Here is a 23,693-nt window from a genome sequence, read left to right on the forward strand (position 1 = left end):
AAAATGTGTATATCTCTCCTTCTCTAGGGCATCATTCAGAAGATTGTAGATAGCCACAAAGTGAAGAACGTGTCGTGTTACGGGCTGCGGCTCAGCCACCTGCTGTCGGAGGAGGTCCACTGGCTGCACCCCGACATGGGCGTGTCCCATGTGCGGGAGAAGTACGAGTGTGCACATCCGCCCGAGGAATGGAAGTAAGACGAAACACATTCTGTGCTTTTGCTTTATCTCTTTAGCACCCTCCTGTATTAAACAGCAAGTGGAAAAAGTGTACCTTTATATTAATTTACCAAAACGGTTTTCCAAAGGAACTGAATCAGTGCTTGGCTTTCCAGGCGGTTTCACTGAGTTTCCTCCTCATGTCAACTTTCACTCTGATGATGATCACCACCGTAGATCACTCGCACATCGGAAAAGGGCAAAGAATTTAGATTCATAGCAAAAAGGCAGCTAAGATCTGGGCATACAGATTATAAGCGGGGCTGGTATAGATGTTCCATTTGCGGGAGTTAAGTATCTTTGCATCGCAGGCTTGGGGTGCGTTTCAGACCTCTTATTAATGTGCTACATCTCCTCCACCATTAGTTTTGATAGATAGTCGTTCATTTGAATTATCCTTAGGTGCACAATGAGGTTCCTGCTGATCCTGGTTCAGGGTAACACTTTTCTGTAGCCTCTCTGCATCATTGGACTCCGAAAACTGGACTGGCTCCATGATGTCACAGACGCTGCAGAAACAGCAATGCTCAAATGCCATTTTAGAGTCACCTTTATCGGTCTTCCACCAGCTCTTTCCCTTCTTTTTTGGATACACTTTTGCTTCATAATTCCTGCCAATTTTCATTTTTCTGATTTTTTTTTTTTGTTTTTAATCATTGCCTCCATTAAATTTCATAATGATATTTGAAAAAAATTCACTGTTTTTTATGATTGTCAATCCTTTCGGGCAGAATTTGGGATGTTAGGTTTAGCACACTGTGTTGCAATATTTCTTGTTATGGTAAATGGCACTCGGTTATTCTGTTTTTTACTCTAGATTGATACGACCTTAAGTATTTTTCCTCAAGAATGTTCCACAGGTTAGTGCAGTAATACATTTAGAATAGAGCATGGTAGGTACATGCATACAGGTCAACTCGGATACGTCATTAGCAGCTATCTCGAGGCTCCAGGTGCTCTCTTGATTAACACAATCTGCAGAACATATTCAACAGAACCCTGTGCAACTAGCACAAGCGCAGACTTGTCATACAGTTGGGAATCACCGCGCCCGTAACAGCACTTACAGCTAAATAACAACACACATGAAACTTAAAAAAACATACGAGACCGAACACCTCACACACACAGTTGGGACAAAATTGATTTGCAAGCTTTTGTGAAGCTGTGCCGCCCTGCCATTGTGCATTTTCTTAGAGTAACCAAAGAGAACTCCTGTCTGGTAGCATTTTAAACCAAATTCTAAAGCTCAGTTGTCAAGAAAATCTAAAATGCTAAGGTATGTAATGCAATAACGTTTGTTGGAAATGTTTATTCCTGTGAATCTTCTGGGAAAGTTTTCATGTGTTTATTTTATATTTTTTTGAGAGGTAAAAACATATTAAAAAATGCACATGGATCTAATAACTAATTTTGTTGTGATGTCACCACTACCATTTGTGATTGTAGGATTCAGCTTTGGGGTGGTGATTAAGAAAAGTTAAACAGTTTTCTCTAAATTGAAGTCCAAATCAAATATAGCCAAGGACGAGAAAATAAATGATGAGCATATTAAAATGTCCTCGTCCACTAACTGCAATTGTAAGGACCTGCTGAAACTCACTGAAGACGATTGAGAGAGTTCATACTGGTTCTTACCTATTTTTTGCTGTTGTTTCAATACATTTCATCTTGTTTTTTAAAATCTGATTTTAAGAAGTTGATATGTTTCTCGCCGTCTTATGGGCATGCCTTTGTTGGGCAACAGGAATTAGGACCTGATCTTGTGTTACTCTGATAAGTATTGGTCTCAACGGGAGTGCCTCGTGCTTTTCTCCGATGGCGTCTTCTCAAGGGCCCATTCATCCGACACTTTGGTTGAGTGCCCCAGGTTTGTTCAGTGCTTCTTCTGTAACTAGTCGTGAGGGTGTTATGTTTCTGGGTGATTCTGAACACTCTTTTCCCCCCCCCCCCCCCCCACCAGACTACTTGTTAAGTGAGTGTTGGTTTAGTGTCTCATGTGTGGCGATGGAGTGGTATGTTGATTTATGAAGGGTGGACAGCTGTTGCAAGCGTGGCTAATTCTAGATATGAAGCCTCTGAGCTACATTTGAGCCAGTCACTCAAGCCCCTATTTTAGAGAAGAGATTGGAGAGCTTCTAAACTTGATTGAGCCCAGCCCAGATCGCCCTGAATAAGATAATATTGGCCTTAGTTGGTCATTGTTATACAGTTTTTTAATGCCTAGTCCGAGGGAACTGAATAATATTTGGGATTGGTACTCTCGCCCAGAAGGTGCACGATCTTTGAGGTTTCTTTGGCGACCATAGTGTTTAGTATACTATTATACTTACCTCCTAGTAAAGTTCTATTTACTTAAAGTTTTAACTCAACGTTAACGTTATTAAGCACTATTTATTGTATAATACTGCATTGTATATTCTTATGCAAGACTGTTCATCCTTGCTAGACTGAGTTAACTGCTAAATAGGAGTACTTTCTCATTTGAATTGGAGTCCACTATTATTCTGGCCATAGGACTTCAATGGTAATCATATGAAACACTTGTGATAAGGCCCTGTATCTTCTGATCGCACCAAAGCACGAGATAAGTCCTCACACGCAGCCAACTCTTAGGTGGATATTGCATACAACAGCATCCAATTGGGGGCAGGGGCGGCATGTGGACCCCTTACCCTACACCAAGCATGGCCATAGGCATGCGTGGTGTGGAGTTGGCTGCTGTCGGGGGTTGGCCAAATGTTCAAGTGACGTAATAGTTAGGCATAGAAATAACATGTTACTTTTTGGTAACAAAAACGTAGAAATTCACAGCACAAAACAAAGTTTATAGGGGCCTTCTAGTTTAGTGAAGATGTTATTAAGATATACTATATCAATGTAACCAAACCACTGAAATTCAACAGTTAGTTATCTCAGGTACCTATAAACTTGTGCCCTAAACAAACTAAAACTTATACCCTCGCCATGCACTGCTTATTACCTCACATACTACATCACTCATGACATTTTCTGTGACATCATTGATAACATGGATGCGACATCTGATATAACATCATGACCTCATTGAAGACAGCATTGTGCATCGCGGGGGTGCCCAATATGTTCCTTCATTTTAGGATATTCTTTATGGGAGAGCTGGGGGCTACACACCAAAAGTCTTTGAATTTGAGATTTTCTATAATGAATTAATGAGACAAGTACATTTTTTATGTATGACTTATTCTATTTGTAGACTCAAATTTAATTTCTTAATTTTTTCGATCCCTGAAAAAGGAACTAATGTGTACAAAACACTTGATCTGGTATCTGTCCATTTAGTTTAAGTTTACCCCTCTTTGCAGGATCTAAAGTATTATTTGCCATGTAATTATAGCAGTAGCATCAATTTTATATTATAAGAGTGCAACAAGAGTTCCTGGGAGTTTTGGTTAATGCAAAAAACTCTAGGAGGTAAAGAGTGCTTGTGGCCAATGGACCTATATCCTTGGAATTTTCCACCATTCTGCACAGGCCTATTCGTTTTTACTATGGACTTTGTAATGGAAGTACCATTTGACGGGTTGGACTGGGAAGGAATAGAAGGATGCCTGATATATGAGGACTGATGATGCAGGTTGTTGTATCTGATGATTATGTTTTCAGTGTTGGAGCGATCGATTGTGGACAGTACCAATTCTTATCATGGGCTTTGAGTGTTGGAGTGCCAAAAGCAAAAAGTAGTTCCCTGAATGTGAGCAGTGGAATCAAAACGATGGAGGGAGGACCAAACTCAAAGTGGGAGAAAGCCATTGAATAACAAGCAAACAAATAAGACTGACAAAAAAGCCAACCAATGGTAAGCAATGGGCGGTCCCAAAGCCCACTTCTGGGCCAAGTTTTTTTATGGTCCACAAGTGGTCTTTCAGCCACAGAGAGCTAAAACGTTAGTGAAAGGTAAAACACTCAATGAAATTCAGGCAACAATCAACAGTGTCTACACCTTTCCCTAAATACAGATGCAACAAGCCAAAGTCGTGCTGGCAGTATGAAAGTATGACCCTTGAATATACATAAAAATACATTTGAACTGAGGACATGAAGAGAAATTTGAAATGAGCATTACTGTCGGACTGTCTCTTAAACTCATTCTTTAAAAGATGCTAGCCAGGCTTGATGAAAGTACATTGGCCATATTTTTTCACTTGGAGCAACCATTAGTCAGTGTTAAACAAATTCATTGGCTTCTGTTTCCACTGCCTTTGGTTCCTATTGATGTTGGCATTTATTTTTCTGTAGCAGCCTTGTATCTTTCCCCTCCCTTAATGTAATTAACTAGTAAGCATTAAGAGTTCTATACTATTTCATCATCTACATTTCTGTGTCCAGCACTTAAACGCATAGCTTCCTTCTCTGAATAGACTATGCCTCAGTTAGTATATTATTGTTCCACGAAATCACTTGGACATTTAGACCTTCGATTATATTTTGAACTAATGGATTAATCTAGAGTGATTACAGTCTTTCTAACAAAAAAAAAGACATTTCTGGAATTATTGCTGAGTGGGAACTAGGGATCGTATGAGGTTGTTAAATTGACTTGAGGCTTACAGACGGTGGTCACTTATTTAATGAGATAAATGCCCATACTTGGAGAGATGACTTAATCAGTAGTTATTCCTTTTTAGCCAGAGTCACAAGTTCTTATAACCTATCCATTGTTAAACGCGCTAGATCGGCCTCTTACTTCAGACACCATAGAGAGTCCCTTGCAGTACACATCCATTTGCTATGTCACTTCCTCTGGTTACTCAGTTGCCAACAGGTAGGTCTTTAACTGGTTCACATCCCATCACATTTGGCACTGATGGCACATGAAAGAAAATTACTGACCCACTTGTCCTAATCTTCACCAGCACAGCTGTGTTACCATCATTTGTATAAGCTTTTATCTGTCACTGTCTGTAATCCACATACAACATGCAGGTGGAATAATGAAAATATAAATACAGATGGCTATATATTTACAAGACAAAGAGAACAGGGTGGGTTTTATATATTCCATTACATGCTTCACTAAAGGTTGTTTGCCAGCCCTTTCTTTGTGATACATATTAAATGTAGACCCAGGAAATAGCCTTGAAGAAGATGCAAAACATAAACTGCAGGGTAGTATTTCTCTATGGTATCATCTTATAGAGAGAGAACTCAATTATTTTAATACCACATGTGAACCACCACGAACCTGAGGGTGCCTGTTTCTTGAAAATGTGGGTTGCTAGTTAACTCTCTGGAATGCAAAGTTGAGACGTGACCAGTGATATGGGCATGGTCAACATCTTCGTTTCCACCCGTAGAACTGCACTTCCTGCCTTCCCTGCTGCGTTGGGCATGCCCTCTGGCGTGCAAAGCAGTCGACTCTCCTCCACCTGAATTACCTTCCCTCCGGTTTGATTCTCAGATGCCGGTTAAATACATTGGTCACTAAATCCTCAAGTGCTATTTGAACAATTTATGTCCCAGAATTAAGATGTAACTAACCTAGTTTGTGGTTCTAGTTAATTTGGCGTGAGAACTAGGAAAATTGTATGGTAACAAACTTTGCATCCGCTCACAAATACTCTTGTCCAGTTTTTTTTTCTGTAATGGAGAATGCGTAATCTTCATCTGTGGGTGAAGTCTTGGTTCTGAAGAACGTTTAAGTTCGATCGCTTTAACAGTCAAGTATCACTAATCAAGACTTCCACCCAGTTCTCTTACAATTGTACAGACGCCTTTAAATAATTAAATTATTTTTATCATTCTATGTAGTATCTATCAGACTCCTTCTCCTCGTTCAAAATTGTTGTTGAATAATATCTAGGCTTTTCAATTTTCAGTTCAACCTAACAATGCCTTATAGTAAGCCACCAAATTAAATCTTGCTATCTGGTTTAAATGGGAATCCATACATCTTATCAAATAATGTAATCCATTCTAAAATGGCCTCCCCACAGTGGGCTCATTGTAATTGGGCTGTCGGGGCAAGGAAAGGCTGCAAGTTTCGCTGCCTGCCTACGCTGGAGGTGTGACAGGCAGCACTTGAATATGGTTTTGGAGTTGGCAGGGAGCAGAACGGGGCTGAAGTGATTTAATACGCTAGGGGTGAGATGTTCTGAGGGGGGTGCATGGTTTGTTCTGGAATGCAATATCAGAGTTGAAAGAGGAGCAAAGCGTGAGCAAAGCAAGGCAGGATACCTGGGTTTCGAGATCACCAGGGGTAAAGTAAAGGGACAGGTGCTGTCCAGGAGCACTAATAAAGTGTCATCTGTCATTATGGGGGGTTTGGTAGGGGATCAGAGTGACTGAAAGTGTGTAGACAGAGGCGGATGTACCGGTCTGCAGAAAATGGCTGGATTCTAAACAGTCTGGTTTTCCCGGCCCAAATATCCAGCTTTGCACACCTGTCTTGAGTCTTTTCCTGTGAGCATGATTGGTTGTATCCATGCCCATTCACTCAGAGCGATGTTAGATTATGGCACTAGGCACTACTTCCAGCTACTTAACCAACAGCAGTGCTTCGACTCCATGGGTGCTGCAGGAAACCTCCATCTCACCCACATTGTATTCAGTTTAACAAATTAAGTACATAATTGAGCCCTCCAACAAATTGTATCAAAACCTTTGAGGCCAGTCAACTAATGGCACATAAAAAAATCTGACTGGCCCTTTTATTTATTTAAATTTCCATTAATAGAATTTTCCCTGTGCCCACCCGCCCAAGACACTTGTAGGAGATTAGAGGGGGGTTGATGAGAAAGATGTGTTTAGCTAAACAAATATTTAAATTTTCATAAAAGTTACTCAGTGGGCTAGGTTTTTAGGCTGCATGACCAGTGGTTCTTAATATGTGATCTGGTGACCCCCTGGTGGTCCGCAACACCTATTCATGGGGTCCACAACTGCTTAAAAAATGTAATAATATTAACAGAATAATAGTGTTTATAAATAATCAAGCAAAATGTAAAATTGAAAGTTTTAAAACTTTCTGTGAATATGAAGGAGTTGTAAATTAGAAACTAAAAATTCACTTGGTATCCACAGACTGATTTGTGAGACAAGTGCAGGTGCATTGAGCAGAATATAATATGGACAGTGGGTGGCCTCAACTGAATTTAGAAAAGCTCCAACCTTCCCATTAAAATGTAGATTGTTTATTAATATTGGTTCGTGAATAAAATGGAATACTAGTGTATTTGTTTGCTGAAGCTTGTTTCTGTATTTGTGGTTCAAATCATTGAAATTGCTTAGGCTGTGGACCCGGATTCCAAACAATGAATTAGTGGGGGTTCCCAGATTCCAATAATGATTTAGTGGAGGTCCTTGGATTCCAGTAATGATTAAGTGTGTCTCTACGGAAGTCAAATCAAATCAGAAGAGACTTTATTCGATTGTTTTTTGAGACAATCATAAAAGTGCATATAAACAATTAATTCATTAAAATCATAAAATATTATAAACAGTACATAATTGTATTAAAATTTCGTCATACAATCATAATAGTCTCCATGGTTACAAAGTAATAGTTTTCCTGTGGCTAAATACTTTTTTTTAGAAACATGCCTATCCTCCAGGCTCTTTGTACATCGTCCAGTTGCTGCAGCGCAAGCAATGCAGGACGGCATTGTCTCAGGCCCAGCTCCTTTAAAATCGGGACACACCAAACTTTCCACAGGTTACCTGCAGAATAAAACGACATGTATTGTCGATTGATCCGAGCAGTTGTCACACGGACACAGTCCTAATGTTCGCGACCAATCATTCGTACCTGGGAAGCTCACTAGCCTGTGGAAAATGTTATATCTAAAACGGGTTAATAAAAACCTATCATAGCCACCAGGTACAAACAGTAGATTAGACTGCATACTAAAAAAGGATAAAATCAGTTGATTATACCGGACAGTAGGCTTTAAAGTCTCAATTGCTAGTCTAATAGAGTCCAGATGAAATAGTCCCTGTTTTTTTAATTCCTTTCTACTGATCGATTGCATAGAGCTCAGGTTAATGTAATATTCCAAGTGGCCGAGATCAAGCATAAAATTTCTAATAAACCTCCGCCACGGGATCAGTAACGCTCCTTCAAGTTTTAAACTGTCTGCTAAAACATCCTGATTTAGCTTGGTCTCAGGTTTAGACCATATTCAGTGGCTTAGGAGAATTGGCTCCATTTGTATCAGGTCTGAGATAAATGGCAAACCTAGCTCTGAGTGACAGACATATGCAGACATGCTACTGGGGACAGCTAGGATATATCTCAAAAAGATGTTCTCCACCGTTTGGAGCGACTGAGTCTCCGCAAAACCCCATACTGCCGCTCCATACATAGCTGCAGAGACATATTTCGCTTTGTAAATCTGTATGAGTTCCCGCAGTGGTCTTCTCCCTAGTTTCCTCGCAAAGTTTGCGGGGGCCATGGTTGATCTAGCCATTATAAGTTTTTTGTTGTTGTGATGGCTCATGTCCAGGAATCATTACAATCAAACAATATTCGTAGGTATGCAAAGCTTATAGTATGCTCTATTTTCTGGCCCTCCGGGAACATGTCCCTACATCTGTGACTCCCGGGCCAACATCTCATAATGTAAGTCTTAGAGATATTCACCTTGAGATCCAGTTGGCCCATAAACTTAGTAAAACTATTTAAAACCCGTTGTAGACCTACTTGCGTGCGGGACATTAAAACTGCATCATCTATGTAAAGAAGTGCAGGACTGGGGCATGCAGCTATTTGTGGGAAGTCGTGATTGTCCTTAATTAATGCCTTGCATAAACCATTAATATAAAGATTAAAAAGGAAGGGGGCCAGGACACAACCTTGCCTGACCCCCCTTCCTAATAGGGAATGGGGCTGTGCGTTCTCCACCTGTACCAGAGCGTACTTGCGCCTTAGCATCACAATATAGGCATCTGAGGAAATTGATAATTTGTGTATCTTTCCCACTAAAATAGATGAATTAAGACTCTGCTCTACTGTCCCCAGTCCAGTCCGAAAGCCATATTGTATGTCAGCCAGAATGTTGTTTTCCTCCACCCATTCACTTAGACGTTCCAGTATTATGCGTCTGGCCACCTTAGTCAGAGCATCTAGTAAAGAAATAGGTCTGTAACACTTCGGGTCCTGACGATCCCCCTTTTTAATAATTGGAACAATGGTAGATTCCACCCATGTTGTTGGAAAGGGGGCGAGGCAACTAGCGTTTAAAACCTGGGTGATAATTGGTCCCCATAGTTCAATGTTGGAATTAAAGAGATCTATGGGGAAACCCATCCGGGGCCGAGGCCTTCCCCCCCTGAGCTCGCCGCAAGAGCACGGGTTAGCTCCTCCAATGTAAACCTAAGATCAGATAGGATTAATAACAGATTCCCTAGGTGTACTCGCGAAGGAGGTAATAATATTTCCATCAATATTGTACACCCTCGAGAAGTAGTCAATCCACTGGTTCTCTGCAATAGCGACCTCTACAGACGTCCCCGCCCTAGAATTCAGAAAGGGTGTTTTTATCACCCTCCAAAAAGCCGAACTATCACCCCTTAAGGATGCTTCATGGAGGGATTCCCAAGCCTCATTTCTCACTGTGGCTATTCGTTCCCTGAGTGCCACTCTATATTCCCCTCTTGCTCTCCTTATATTTTCGACATTTTTGGGAATCTTATGTAGTTCCCTTTTCAAATTAGAGTAAGCCCGAGAGCACTTTGAATCAAACCACCCACGAGGGTTTTTTTTGTTTTTCATTGTAACAAATAGTGAATCTCTTACTGCCTCAGATATTAACTCAAAAGATGAAAGAATGCCAGCTGGAGTTACTGCCTCATCCAAACACAAATCGATGGCGAAGCTACACTTGCATATCACTTTTCTGGTAATAGCGACAGGGTCCACTGTCGACCATCGCAGGTTATAGCCATTTATCTTATTAATAGTGATGTCTGATAAAATCTAGTCTGTTACATCTTGCCTGTGTCACTTGTTAGGTGGTGTTTAAACAGAGAGACACAGTGGGTAATGGTCACTTAAAGAATTATCATCCACATGAAATGAATTCAATCTATGAGCGTGGCTATTTGATATAAGAATATAATCTATGGTAGTATGACAACCCCTACCGTTGAAAGTATGGGGCATAGGTACAGGTTTGTTGATTAATTCATTAGCAAAGCCCAGATTCATACTAAAAATCAAGTTATTATACAAATCCCCCAAAGGGGAATGATGGAAATGGGTATTGCCAATACCTTCCTCTGGCACAACGCCACAAGTTTTCCCTCCTTCGCTTGGGCAAAGTGCACCATTAAAGTCACCTACCATAACCAACATCATGTCTCTGTAATCTTTCCTATATACAGACTGCAGGTTGTTATGTAATTGCATTAAGACATCTCTCACTCAGGCCAGAGGTATGTTATTGTAAAATTGAATCAGTAGTATGCAATAATTACCATCAACATGGATTAACATCAGTTGGTAATAAGGTTCCCCGGTAATAAGCTCTACCTTTTTCATTTCCAGCCTATTTGATATATACGTTCCAAGTCCCCCTTTTGCTCTATCACTAAGCCCTTCAATAGCTGGAGTGTGGAATGTCTTAAAACCATTAATATGTATTGGCTCCTTTACCCACGTTTCTTGCAAGCATAAAATATTAAATGTCATTATGAATTCCCCAAAAAGGGGATTCAACTGTTTAGACAACAGACCAGCAATATTGCAAGATACTATTTCACAACATAATTTCTCTATAATAACATGTTGGGATGGTGTATCTGATGAGCTCACAAATCCAAAATCTCTGCTGATTGGAAGCTGTTCTATCATGGCAATACTTCTAGGTTCGTTAGTAGCCTTAGTACTTAAGTAAATAGGGGCCATGTCCTGAGCCTCCATAGTTTAAAGGGTTTGTTGGTCTTGGCCTACAGGATTGTTATCTTTATAAATCTCATCACCACAACAATTATTTTCTAGAGAGAGGCTTGGAGGGGGAGTAAGTCAGTCTTGTTAATCTAACGTACTAAGGATGCCAAAGCGATTACTAACTGGGATAGAGTATCTGGGGCAATGGTTTCTTGGGGGTAGTTTCCCCACAGGGCTAATTCCCGGAAATCCACGAGGAAATCCGCACGATTGATAAAAGTACCCTAAAGGCAGTATACTTATGTTATGGGGGGAGATAAACTGAGTCCCTGCAAAATTGAGAATAGACAGTACTAATTTGGGTGATCTGAAAGTTTAGACCATGCAGTCTCCTCCCAGGGACTTAGGTGATTTACCAACCCAAGATATTCGCTGAGCCGTTTTGAATTCTGAAAAGAGAGCATCAGTCCGCCCAGTTCTACCAGACCATAAATGCAATGATTTATTCCTTAGAGTAGACCAGTGCTCACCCTCATTATGCGGAACATTGGCCAAAACTATCGTATATGGTGTGGCTTCGGGTGGGAGATCCAAGTTAAAATGTATATTCATTTGGTTACCCTGATTATAGCCCGAAGTATGCGTAGATACAGATACTCCCGCCCCATGTATCAATGCAGTTCCTTCTGTTCTTATAGGTACCGTGGTGGGAGGTTTAGGGCTCTGATTACTTCCAAGTGCCCCAAATTGTTGCCGTAGCCTCGGCTGGTTAAGTAAAGGGGGTGCAGAAGGCAAGGATCTTTGTTTAAGGGGCTGATTCTTGGACTGATCTCTAATCAGGTCAGTATTCAAATTGGGGCATAAATTTAGCCGCTGGTCGCCAGGCAAGCCCACTGCATGATTATTTGCCACTACGCTATTTCCTGGATGTCCCCTAGTTATTCTAAGCCCCCCCCCCTATTGGCTATCTTATGGACATCATCAGTAATATTCATGACGGGCCCCTCCAATTTCGTAAGGCTATCCTCTATTGAAGTCAATTTTTGGGCCAGTGGTTCTAGTAAAACAGATATCATCATCTCCACCCTTTTTAAAAAAATCATCCTTCTGTGACGGGGTAATGGACTATTTGGTACCATTGACTGCGATGGAATAGTAGGTCCCTGACTGATATCTCTAACGTTATTTCTTGTTTTCCGTCTCGTAATCCTTGGGCTATAGGCTTTAAAGTTTGGTCTCTGTGTGCCCCTCCCCTTCATCTTATTTAAGGGTGCCTCTTGAGTGGTATTACAGTTTATAACAACTTCCTGCCCTTTATCTGTTGTAGAAGGGCTGTTGCGTATGCTTAGTAAATCTGGGGAAGAAGTGGATTCTATTATGGTTTTTGACACAGCTTTTACCCGAGGGCGAGTTTCATTGTTAAGTTGCAAAGAAAGAGAAGCAGGGATATCCTGAATTGTCTTGAATTGGGACGGCAGTGGCTCTAGTGACAACCTATGCTCTGTTAATTCTATCTCATGAATCAATGCTGATTCGGCTCTCAGTATGAACACATCTAAAATCCCCACCACCCCCTGCCCTGTGATGTATTTACGTTTACTCATTTTCAAATAGCAGCACAGGTACACATACAAAACATAAAATCTGCACAGCAAAGTCTTTAAGAGGGTCTAAGAATACCTAAAGTCACAAGTCTTAGAGATGTGGCCCAGCCCAGCCTCTGTCAGTCTCGGACGGGCCCGCCCTTGGCCCGGGCATGCCCCCGTGCTGCGGGAGCCCGCGATGGCTTTTGAAACGCCTCCTGGTACTTCTGGATGGCGGGAGTAAAATTGCGCGTCAGGGGGAATGCTGGGATATGTAGTCCCCTTATGTTGTGAGGGCCAGTGACCGGGCGTACACAAGAGCACCAGACAAGCGTTGCGGTCCCCTCAGACCGATCAGGCAGCAGGTAGAAAACAGAAAGTCATCAGCAGACCAACGGGACCCAAAAGGAAGTCAAAATGTTAAGAACCACTGCCCTAGACAATACAGCCTTACTATTGTGTGTGTCTTGCATGTTCCTTTCGGTGAATGTGAGAGACACAGACACACACAGGCACCACCCCACCGCCCCCCGTTGAGCGTCCTGTTTAACCTAGCTAAGGCATATCCACTCCGTCCACTCTCCACACCTGCATAATCATTTAATGATTCAACAGTGAAAGAAATATTTACTCTGCCATAATACTGTGTCTCCTCCCCATTGGCAGAATACTTAAATAAAAAAAAAGTAATGCTGCTTGACTCCCACTAATGTATATATGTGATAATTCTTTAGCACAAACCTAGCCAAAAAGCAACAGAGTGCTGCACAGTGTTTTGCCTCTGTATAGGATTTACAACCCTTCTCCCCTGGAACTTCCCCATGAAGCTATGGTAGAGGCACGCAAAGATGTGAACTGTAAATGTTGTCTGTCTCTATTACACATACATCCAGCTCTATGGGTAATTAATTATTGTCTTTCATTAGTTTCTTTCCAGGAAGTCTTTTTCATTCAGTCATTCATAGTCTGATTTATTTAAAAAAACAATCCAAAGAATCATCTTCTAAAACAATTAAAATCTTACATCTTATAAAACAATCCAGTTGAGTCTAAAAACACATCAGCGTTGAAACTTTCATAAAAACCAGCACACAAGATTAAAACCAAATTTCTCATTTCCATCCCACTTTAATTTGCATTACTTTAACAGTTATTGTTGGGAGCTTTTCAGCCAATCCGAATATTCACTTTAGTGGCTGCACCTAAGATTACTGGCCCACCAATGGCTACATGTAAGATTACTGGCCCGCAAAGGAACATTCTTTGACTGGTCCTCTTCCAGCATCTGGAATGTGGGCAGATAGTGAGTGCTGCCTGAGTATGAGCAGCCTTTCTCCTGAAGGTTTGGGTGGTAAAAATATCTCCATCCTCATGTAGCACTCCCTTTACCTCCTCTTTTTTTTGTTTAAATTTGTTTTATTATTATAATTACACGGTGTAAATTTCACTGTACGTCGAAGCGGAAACAAAATCTGCAAGTTAGGCGTCCGCATTTAGCCATAGGTAGCACGCAGTGGTTTAAAACATAGAAAAACCCAACTCCCCCTTCCCAAATCCACCCTCCTCCCCTCGGGTGCCTGAACAATTTGTGTTGCTGATTATCAAACCACTGATCTCTGTCGTGTGTAGGATTACTCTATTGGGCAGTCTGGTCAACTAGTCTCCGTATTAGTTAATACCTGAGGCAAGTCAAGTCGGTGAACTCCTGGGACAGTAAGTCTATAAATAAGGTTCAAGCATCCCTGAACGTGTCTTCTTGCTGTTTGAGTGTGGCTGAGAGCCTTTCCATCCCCAGAAGGTGCCATAAACGATGGGCCCACTGCTGACGTGTCTGGACCTTGTCCGTTCCCCATAGCGCCATAATCGATTGATGGGCTGCCCCCAATGCCAGTGCTATAGTCTTACCCCGTGGAGATTTTAGGGCGTAGGTGGGGGGGTTAGGGAGGCCCAGTATTACAAACGTGGATAACCTGGGCAGTTTGGTAGCGCAGTATGTGTCTATGTCTGATAGGATTTCCTCCCAAAAGCCATTCAAGTGAGGGCATTTCCATAGAATGTGAACCAGTGTCCCCGGTCCATCACACCCCGCCAGCTTCTGTCATCCCTGTCTGGGTGCACTTTCTTTAGCCGTTCTGGTGGGGGTACCAGTAAGTGGCCACCTTTGTTGCGGTTTCTATACTAAATACACTTGTGGAGGTATGTCGCGCTCTGTAATAAATGTCCCACTAGTCCTGGGAGAGCGACCTTGCCAGCTCTCTCTCCCACTGGAGCTGGGAGGTCGTCTTAATCCCCTGCTCCTCTCCGAGGTCAGACGTCGATCTGAATCTTTTAAGAGAAGCCATTTCTCAAAGTCAGTGAGACGGCGCTATGCTGCCTCCCTCACCGTCGGTTTCATCACCCAGTGTCATATCTGTCAATATCTGTAGCCTTCGCTCTCCGGCATCTCATAGTCCTGTTTCAGGTCCTGGAATGTTTTAAAACCTTCCTGATCGAAGAAGTGACCAATAGATCTGCATCCCGTCTACTTCCATGCAGAGAATGTGGTGCTATCCAACCCTTTGGGGAAGCGCTCTATTTCCAACTATTGGGGAACGGAAAAGACGTCATTCCCGCTCGTGTTGCAGGTGCGTTCCAGACCCTTGAAGTGAGCTCCACAATGGTCGCTAGGTATAGATTCGGCGAGCGGTGAGCGAGGGTCAGAAAGGGGATCTTCCACAGCACCATGTCAGCTAGTGCCCTGTCCATAAATAACCATGTCTTCCCTGATTCAGCCCTGGACCATTCTACCAAATATCTAAGTTGTGACGCTTGAACATCACGAGCCACACGGTATACCTGAGCCCCTCTTCTAGGGGCCGCCAACTATGGTCTCGTCTCATCCGTGGGTGCTTACCGCCCATGCAACATTTTGGAGGGCTTTCTGAAGGGTCTCAAGTGTACCCCGTGGAGGCCCAACTGGCAAGGTTTGAAATTTGTATAGTATTCTGGGGAGGATCATCATCTTCAGGTCAGCTATCCTGCCCATCCATGATAGCTTTGCCATTGTGTTAGGTCGGCCTAAACTTTCCCAAGTAAATCTTGGTAATTATAAGGAGCAAACTCTCGTATTGAGGGGGCCAGCTGGATTCTAGGTATGCCACCGGGCCAGAGGCCCAGTGTATGAAGTGAGATCGGGTTAACCGTTCTCTAGTGCTCGCTCTTGTTGTAAGGTTCAAAGCCTGGGATTTAGCCAGGTTAATGCGAAAGCTCGAGACCTGACCAAAAGATTCAACTTCTTCCAAATAAGCCAGGCGATCGCTCCCTGGGTTCTCTAAAGCTACTATCACATCATCGGTGCAGAGCATTATCAGGTGCTCCTCCCCTCCAAATCGTATGCCTGTGATCTCCTTCTAGGCCCTCCCTCTTTGTGCGAAAGGCTCCATATATAGAGCAAACAAAAGATGGGAGAGCAGGCACCCCTGCTTATCGGGAAGCGTTTGGACGCTGTACCATTAACTCGGATTGATGCACTCAGGGAGCCATAATTACTAAGGAACTAGGAGCAAAAGCGTTCATTAATACCGAACGTTTTAGTACCTCGTTTAGTTAAGGCCAATGCACTCGATCAAACGTTTTTTCAGCGTCGATAGAAAAAAGCATGGTTTCCTGTGGGGAGCGAGTGGCTTTATATATCAAGTGTAGTATTCTTTTGGTGTTAGAGCATTTTCTGTGCGGTATAAAACCGCCTGGTCTGTTTCAGTCGATCCCCGGAGCAAATGCGCCAGTCAGGCTGCCAGTACACCCGTGAAGAGCTTAGCGTCTACGTATAAAAGTGAGATTGGGTGATATGATCTGCATTGTTTGTCCTTGCCCTGTTTCGCTATGACTGTTATTAACGCCTCCTTCATAGAAGGGGGAGAAATTCTTCTGACGAAATCAAATTGAAGACTTTTGTAAGAAGAGGGGCTAGCTTACCGCAGAGCGATTTATAAAACGTTGCTGGGGAGCTGTCTGGCCCTGGTGCCTTATGCGCTTGTAATTTGGAGATTGCAGATATGACTTCCCCTATCCTTATTGGCTTCTCTAAGTCTGTAGCTTGTGTTTCAGTTAAGCGTTCCACCTGCGTCTCCTCTAAATGCTGCATGATGTCTTGCTCAGAAAGATCCTGCGTCGAGTATAGCTCTGGGTAGAAAGCTCCAAAGTGAGCTGCTATGTCCTCTTCCCATTTCCCCCAATTACCATCCCATCCTGGGCCCTCAGAGTCTTAATCATGTTCGCCTTGCGCACCCCTCTGAGCTTATTCGCAAACATTAGTCTACTTTTTTTACCCCCCCACATTAAAAGGATTGTTTAAGTCTCAAAATTGAATATTCCGCACTATCAAAGTCCAGTCCTTCTAACTATTTTCTGGCACCTTCTAGCTGGCGCCAAACCCTAGGGGCCCCAGTTCAGTGATGTATTTGCTCCAGTTCCTTGACCTGCTGTTGGAGATGTGTTCTCTTCTCCCGCCTCAATTTGTTATCGGCAGAGGCTATTGCGATTATTTCCCCCCTCAGGATGGGTTTCATGGCGTCCCAGATAATGGGCAGAGAGACTTCAGGCGTGTCATTTAGCGCTTTATAGTCATCTATTTCTTTCTCAAGCCGCATGATCACCTCAGGTCTGCGTAAAAGAGTCTCTTAGAGTCCCCACGTACGAGATGTCTAGGCCAGGGCTGGGAGAGAGAGGCCCAGCACTACCGCAGAGTGGTCGTGTAATGATCGGCGTTAGATTTCGACCGCTCGCATAGCTTGCTGTACCTCCTGAGATCCCAGAAATAATCTAACCGGGTGTAAGACTTATGCGCATGAGTGTGTGTAGTCCAGCAAGTTTGGATGCAAAGCCCTCCAAAGGTATCCAAGATCCATTTCTTGTAGCCATAACACCTTCCCTGGACTGATCGCTCCGACTACTCCTTGCCTGGGTACTGATCGATCTATGTCGTTAATAAAAACTATGTTTAAATCCCCTCCTATTAGGACCCAGTGGTCCTGTGCCAACAACACCTCAGCTACTGCCCTGTGAATGAAGGACTCTTGGCCCTCGTTGGCGGTGTATATGGAGGCCAGTACTAGTGAATGGTGGCCTAGTTGAATCTGGTAGCTTAGTAGCCGGCCCTTTATCTTAGCTATCTTAGCACCTACCGTCCCTCAAAACGTATGTGAGAGCAAAATCGCTACTCCCACAACTTTACACGGCTGAGAGAAGTACTTCTGGGGAAACGTTTTGATTTAAGTCTGTATGTGTCTCTAGGCAGGAGATGAGTCTCTTCTAACATGCATACATCTGCCTGGGAGTGCTCGAAGTAAGATCGAACCGCCTTTCTCTTAACTATTTATTATTTAAGCCTTTAACATTGAGGGTCAGTATCTTCAAGTTAGCAATGGGGAAAGACGTAGTGTAGGGCTAATGAAGATGTATGCTGGAGTGAACCTCTAGAGTCTGTCACCCTCCTTTCTATTCCCTGACGTGCTGTAAGCCTAGAGTGCAGTGTGGTATGAACAATCCTGGTTGGCTCCCTTAACCCACCCCCTCTCCCAACAAAAACAAACCCCAGAGAATGAACTAACAAAGTCCTCATGGCAGGGAGGAGCAAGACTCTTCCTCTCCCCGCTTGGTGAACTAATTGATGGATGCATGGCCGATCCTCCTAGAATTTCCCGGTCTTCCACCACCCCAGCTGGCCAAGCCCACCCCGGCAGTGTTAAAGTATAAGCAAGGTACTAGTCCTTAAGCGGGATCTTCTGTCATCGTGTCCTCTGCCAGCTTCTCAATCAGGGCTTTCCTCTCGGAGGCTATCATCGTCGAGTCGGGCCCAGCGATTTTCCGCGTCGTGGAGACTCTCCTCCATCTCCTGTCATCATTCTATTTCTTCGGCGACCTGTGTGTGTGTTCGGTTGGTTGCCCCCTTGGGAATCAATCCGTAGCAGCCCACCTGCTGCCTTCAACGATCGGACCTGGTGTAGTGTGTCCTGCCATCGGATGATCAATCTGAAGGGGTGCCCCGAGGAGTATGATACCCCTTGTTCTCTCAAGAATGTCGTGATGTGGCGAAATTCCCTGCTCTTCTGGAGGGTGGATGCTGCAAGATCCTGGAAGTGATGCAGTGTGTGACCCTGGAAGACCAATGGGGAGGATGCCTGGGCTACTTTCAAGATCCTCTCCTTGAGGGGGAAACTGTGAACGCACATCAAGATGTCCAGCGAAAGTGAGGAGCTTGGCCCCCCGCTTCTGACCTGTGGGTTCTGTCAAGGCGGATTCCCCCCGCCATCGTGTCTCCCAAGATTTGGGCGAATAGCCCTGTGACATAGGCCGCTATGTCTTCTGCTTCCGTGGGGCTTCGCTTATAGGTATGTTATTCCTGTGGGAGCGGTTTTCCAGGTCCTCCGCATGCATTTGGAGGTTGATTTGCTGCTCCGAGAGTCTAATTATCTTGTGCTGGAGTTGCTCTATTTCCTCATCCCGGGACGTTTCTCTTCCCTCCAATGCATCCACCCTGTCTCCAATATCAGTGACTTCCTTGCGTACTGCTTGTAGTTCATGGGTCAAGTCTCTCTTTACCGTTAGGAGGTCCTCACGAAGAGTTGAGAATAGCGACTCTAGATAAGGGTGGGGTAACTGGGACCACCGTGTCCTCTCCCAAGGGGGAGGCAGGGCAGCTCAGACCGGGCCGGGGGGCACCCTCCTGGGTCTGCTGCTTTAAGAGCATGTCTTTGATGGTGGCCCCCTTCTTATTCCTTGCCGTTGCTATCAGTCCTGAGGTGGGTGGATGGTGAAGGCTATGAGGAGCAGGCAGTGTAAATTTTATGCTCTGGACTGTCTTGCCCTGGGGGCGGAGGAGCACTGTCGTCGAATGCCTGGCTTGTAGCTCTGTATGTCGCGGGCCCCAGCTGCTGCTATCCCCTCCAGTCAGGGCAAAGTTTAGTGTGTCAGGTCCTCAGGCTGTGCTTGGGGGTCTTCCTCTTACAGGAGCTAGTGTCAGATGAGGGGCCCACCGGGCCACTGGTGTCAACCGCTACATATGCCGTTCGGCTTGTGGAGTTTCCAAGGCCTACGCTGCCCGTAGGTTTATAAAGGGAGCCTCAGCCCCTTCGTGCCCCCCCAAAGTGCCTCGAAAGTCAGAGCGCCTATATAAACTAGCTGTGCTACTCGGGACCCCCCTCGGGTGAGCACTGTATCCAGAAGAGCACAAGTTCGCCTCTCTCGCAGCTTGGGTCCTCTCCTCTCTCCCTCCGATAGATAGCTTATGCCTCGCTTCTTCATGTGTGGGGGGAGGGGGGGGCGGTCAAAGCAGTGCACGGCACTATGGTGTTGCAGGGGAGACCAGGGACCCGCACTCGCCGGCCCTGAACAAGGCTGCCGCCGAGACCAGACACACCTTGCTCCCACTGAGCTAGAGCGTCTCCCGCCTCACTCCAGTTCTAAACCCCTCTCGGCGATGCCAGCACTTACTGTCTGGGTCCGGGGAGGAGTCGTCCGTCACACGCTGTCTTTCCTGATTAGCGCATATCCGCAGCCTTGCCCTCGGGGACTTGCGCCTGCTCCGGTGCCCACCGAAGCCCTGCATGCCGCCAGCTCCCCCAGCAGATGGGCCTCTCCATCCACCACGATTCTCCAGGAGAGGGGCGGGGAGCAGCTTCAGCCAGTCCGATGTCACCGCAGGTCCCCAGTCTCGCCGGCCCCTATGTAGGCCGCCGCCGAGACCAGAGCCGACCCACCCAGCTACGCTGTCGGGCAACTCCTTTTTCCTTCGTTGACCCTCGTCGCTTTTCCGCCTCACTGAAGGTCCGCAATCGCCTCCGGTTTACTTCCAATCTCTCTGTCACTCGAGCGGACAGGCTCCGCGCTGCTGCCGTATCGACTGCCCAGCTCGTCACCGGCGGGCCTCATAGATCGCAGCGATTCTCCAGGAGGAGGATGAAGAACGGCTATCCCCCAGTCCAGCGCTACCGTAGGGCCTCCACCTCGCCACACCCCATGTAGACCACAGCCGAGACTAGGCCCGACCCGCCCTGCTACGCTGTTGGCCAGTTTCCAGCTCATCCGTCCGCTCTTGATGCTGTTCAGCCTCACAAAGGGACCGCTTACGCCTCAACTCTGCTTCCAGTCACTATTTAGCCCACAGGAGTATCACAAGCCAGAGGCTAACAAGGGGCAAGGCCGGCTAGAGCGGGAGAGACCGGTTCGCACGTCCTATCTGGATGCCATCTTGGCCACCCCCTGCCTCTTCTAAGTACAAAAATATATTCAGACCTATTTTACTTTTCTTCGACTGATTGGGCTTGCCTTCACCAGGTAATTGACAGTCGTTATGGCCAGCAGATATGAAAAATATAATTTTTTACAGTTAACTATTCTTTTTAGACTACTTGTACTAACTTCCACTTTCTTCACCACCAGGTCCACCAAAAGTAACTTGTTGTGCATTATTGAATACTTGTTCCTTTATTTAATGCTAGTTTCTCTATTTAGTTCTTCACATCAGCCTCTTGCACATTATTTATATCATAAATCAGAGTAAAGAGGACAAAGGAAAAGAAGATGGCGTTCTTTTTCTGTATTTCTTTTGTTACCGCAACAGTAGCGAGAGAACATCATACTCCAATTATCAGTGAAACTATTAAATTGAATGAATTCCAGGTGAATTGTTAAAAGAAAAAAGATATTAAAGCTTTTAATGTATTCCTTTCTGTCCAGACAAATGGTATCTTTGCAAACCTCTTTGCCAATTTTAGAATCAACCAACCGATTGAAGTCTTCACATTTGCAAGGCTCAAAAAAAGTATCTTATTGACTGTGCTAGCATCTAAAATTAAAGATTCAGTTATGACCCAGTAACAGTGCAAGCCCAAAATTAAGGACGTTTTGAAGATGTACCAAATCTAAGGAAACTGTTCATGATGATATGAATCACCTCAAATAAACCTTCCAGGTTCACACGGGGTTCAATGCAAGCCTCCCTGTTACAAGAGTGGCTTGGGTGCTGCTGGCCTATCTATTCTCACACTTCCCTGCTCCTTCCTACATGCATTTAGTGGTGTGGATTTGGGAAGCCCGGTAATTTTCCTTAGAAAGTTGTTATATGGAACCTGTAACAAGTTTTTGTACACCACATAGCTCTGCACCCTACAAGGCGCTTGATTACTCATTTTATTGATTGGTGCCTAATGGTATATATGGATCGAGTACTACCCTGCGCCTTCAGGTTATTGATTGTAAAGAAGACTTACTCGCCATCTGGAGGGTTTTCCCAGTTTGGACTTACTAGTCTCTTCACAAGTTCTAGCTTAAACCCAAGTAGTTGATCTCTTGCACTAAATCCAGGGGGAACCTTCACTGCACCATGGCAATGAAACATAAATATGACCACATAACACATTTAGAGCTACTGTACTAATGCATACACATTCATACATGTATTACTAGTCAAAGGTCAAATTAGAGTTTATTACATCAGTAAACCAAAATTGTCTAGAGAATAACGCTTCTTACTGCCACATAGATTGTGTGTAACCGTTACCTTGTTGAAAATAAAACATAACGTTTCGGGAATCCCTTTAATCTAACATGCATTTAATGCTATAAACAATTGCCATTTCAGCAGACCAAACCTCTTGCTAAAAAAACAAGCATTTGCAATGCAATAGGTCTCGCATTTGTGAGAGTTTGAGCTATTGACATTGTAAATGGCAATGCCTTTTATTTATGTGTTGGTTTTCAAAACAGATAAATAAAAGTAATTGTCATTTACAATGGCATTAGCTTAAACTCTCGCAAATGCACAATTTATTGCATTGCAAATGCTTGTTTTGCATTCGTCTCCCCGAGTGTGACGGGTATGCCCAAATGTGGGTGCTGTGCTCTCCATGCCACTGGAATCAAGCTAGCCTGGCTGATGAGTGGTGATACTCAGAAACCAGTCCCAGGATGCTTGTTTCTGGTCCAGGGAGCACCAGCCCTGGCAGGTCGGGCTGGACTGTTTCAAGGGGGAGCAGGGTCAAGACTGATTTGCATATGGCTTTGTTTAAATTGGAATGGAGTGGGGAGCAAAAAACAATTGATTTAGGCCCAGATCTCTGTACTGGGGTGAATGTTAGATACTGTTCAGCATTCTGTTCAATCAATTGTTTTTTTCCAGATGATTTCAGACAAATCTCCCTCAGCAAGTTAACAGATGAGTCTATATCCGGCAAAGTAAAATCCTCCAACATAACTTGTACCTCACCATCAGACTCAACAAAGTTTACCATGGACATCATGTCATTTGGGGCTGGGATTGCATCCTCCATGCCATGGTGAGAGTTCTCAGGGTTTTCCCAAGCGGGACTTAAGACCTGCCCTTGAGTGTCATCTCAGAGTCATTACCTTCCTGATTTAGAAAACTTTACTGGTGCGACCTCCCTGGTCCCAACCCCTGCCTCTTTTATGCCAGACGACCTGATCAGCATTCTTGACTCTGATGAGAGATGAAGGTTCTGACCGACTTGGGCCCCTTGGCACACACAGAGGCGGTTGAAGGGGACGAAAGATCTTTACATGCCTTAAAATCTAAATCCATCTCGATAGCCTTATCCTTTTCTCTATTCACCTCTATAGTTACTGTTCATAGAAAAAAGTTTGAAATGGAAGGATAAGACTTCAGGTGAAGCAGCTGAGACTTTTTCCTGCAACTAGATTTTTTTTTAATTTCAGAGGATTATTAGATAGATTATTTGCAGCAATTAATCAGCCAGAACGTATTTTCCTTAATCTTTAACGAGGCCAACTGTAAGAGAGTTAGAACTCACACCAAGGTGGGTTGATTCCAACTCGCCACACCTCCAAGTGAGGATTATTTTCTAATATTGTACCATAGTTACTCACTCACTGGACACTGGACGCGGATCACCCCAGCTTTCACTCTTGCCTCCATGAAGTGGCTAATACCCCAGGCTACCCAGAACCATTCCACACAGACCTTAATGCAACCACCTCCACAGAGGGGCCCGATGCCACCTGTATATCTT

The 23,693-nt window shown here is 44.2% G+C and overlaps 1 protein-coding gene across 17 annotated transcripts in view; it reads left to right on the forward strand.

Moving 5' to 3' along the window:
- Positions 1-23,693, forward strand: part of PTK2 (protein tyrosine kinase 2) — a 799,547-nt gene that overhangs the window by 301,597 nt on the left and 474,257 nt on the right. For all 17 annotated transcript variants that reach the window (XM_085604846.1, XM_085604845.1, XM_085604850.1 and 14 more), the window contains one exon: positions 28-194. In XM_085604846.1, coding sequence (XP_085460972.1) covers positions 28-194 — 167 coding nt within the window. The remainder of the gene's footprint in view (positions 1-27; positions 195-23,693) is intronic.

Source organism: Triturus cristatus, chromosome 5_1, assembly GCF_964204655.1.
Source record: "Triturus cristatus chromosome 5_1, aTriCri1.1, whole genome shotgun sequence".
Classification (NCBI taxonomy): Eukaryota; Metazoa; Chordata; class Amphibia; order Caudata; family Salamandridae; genus Triturus; species Triturus cristatus.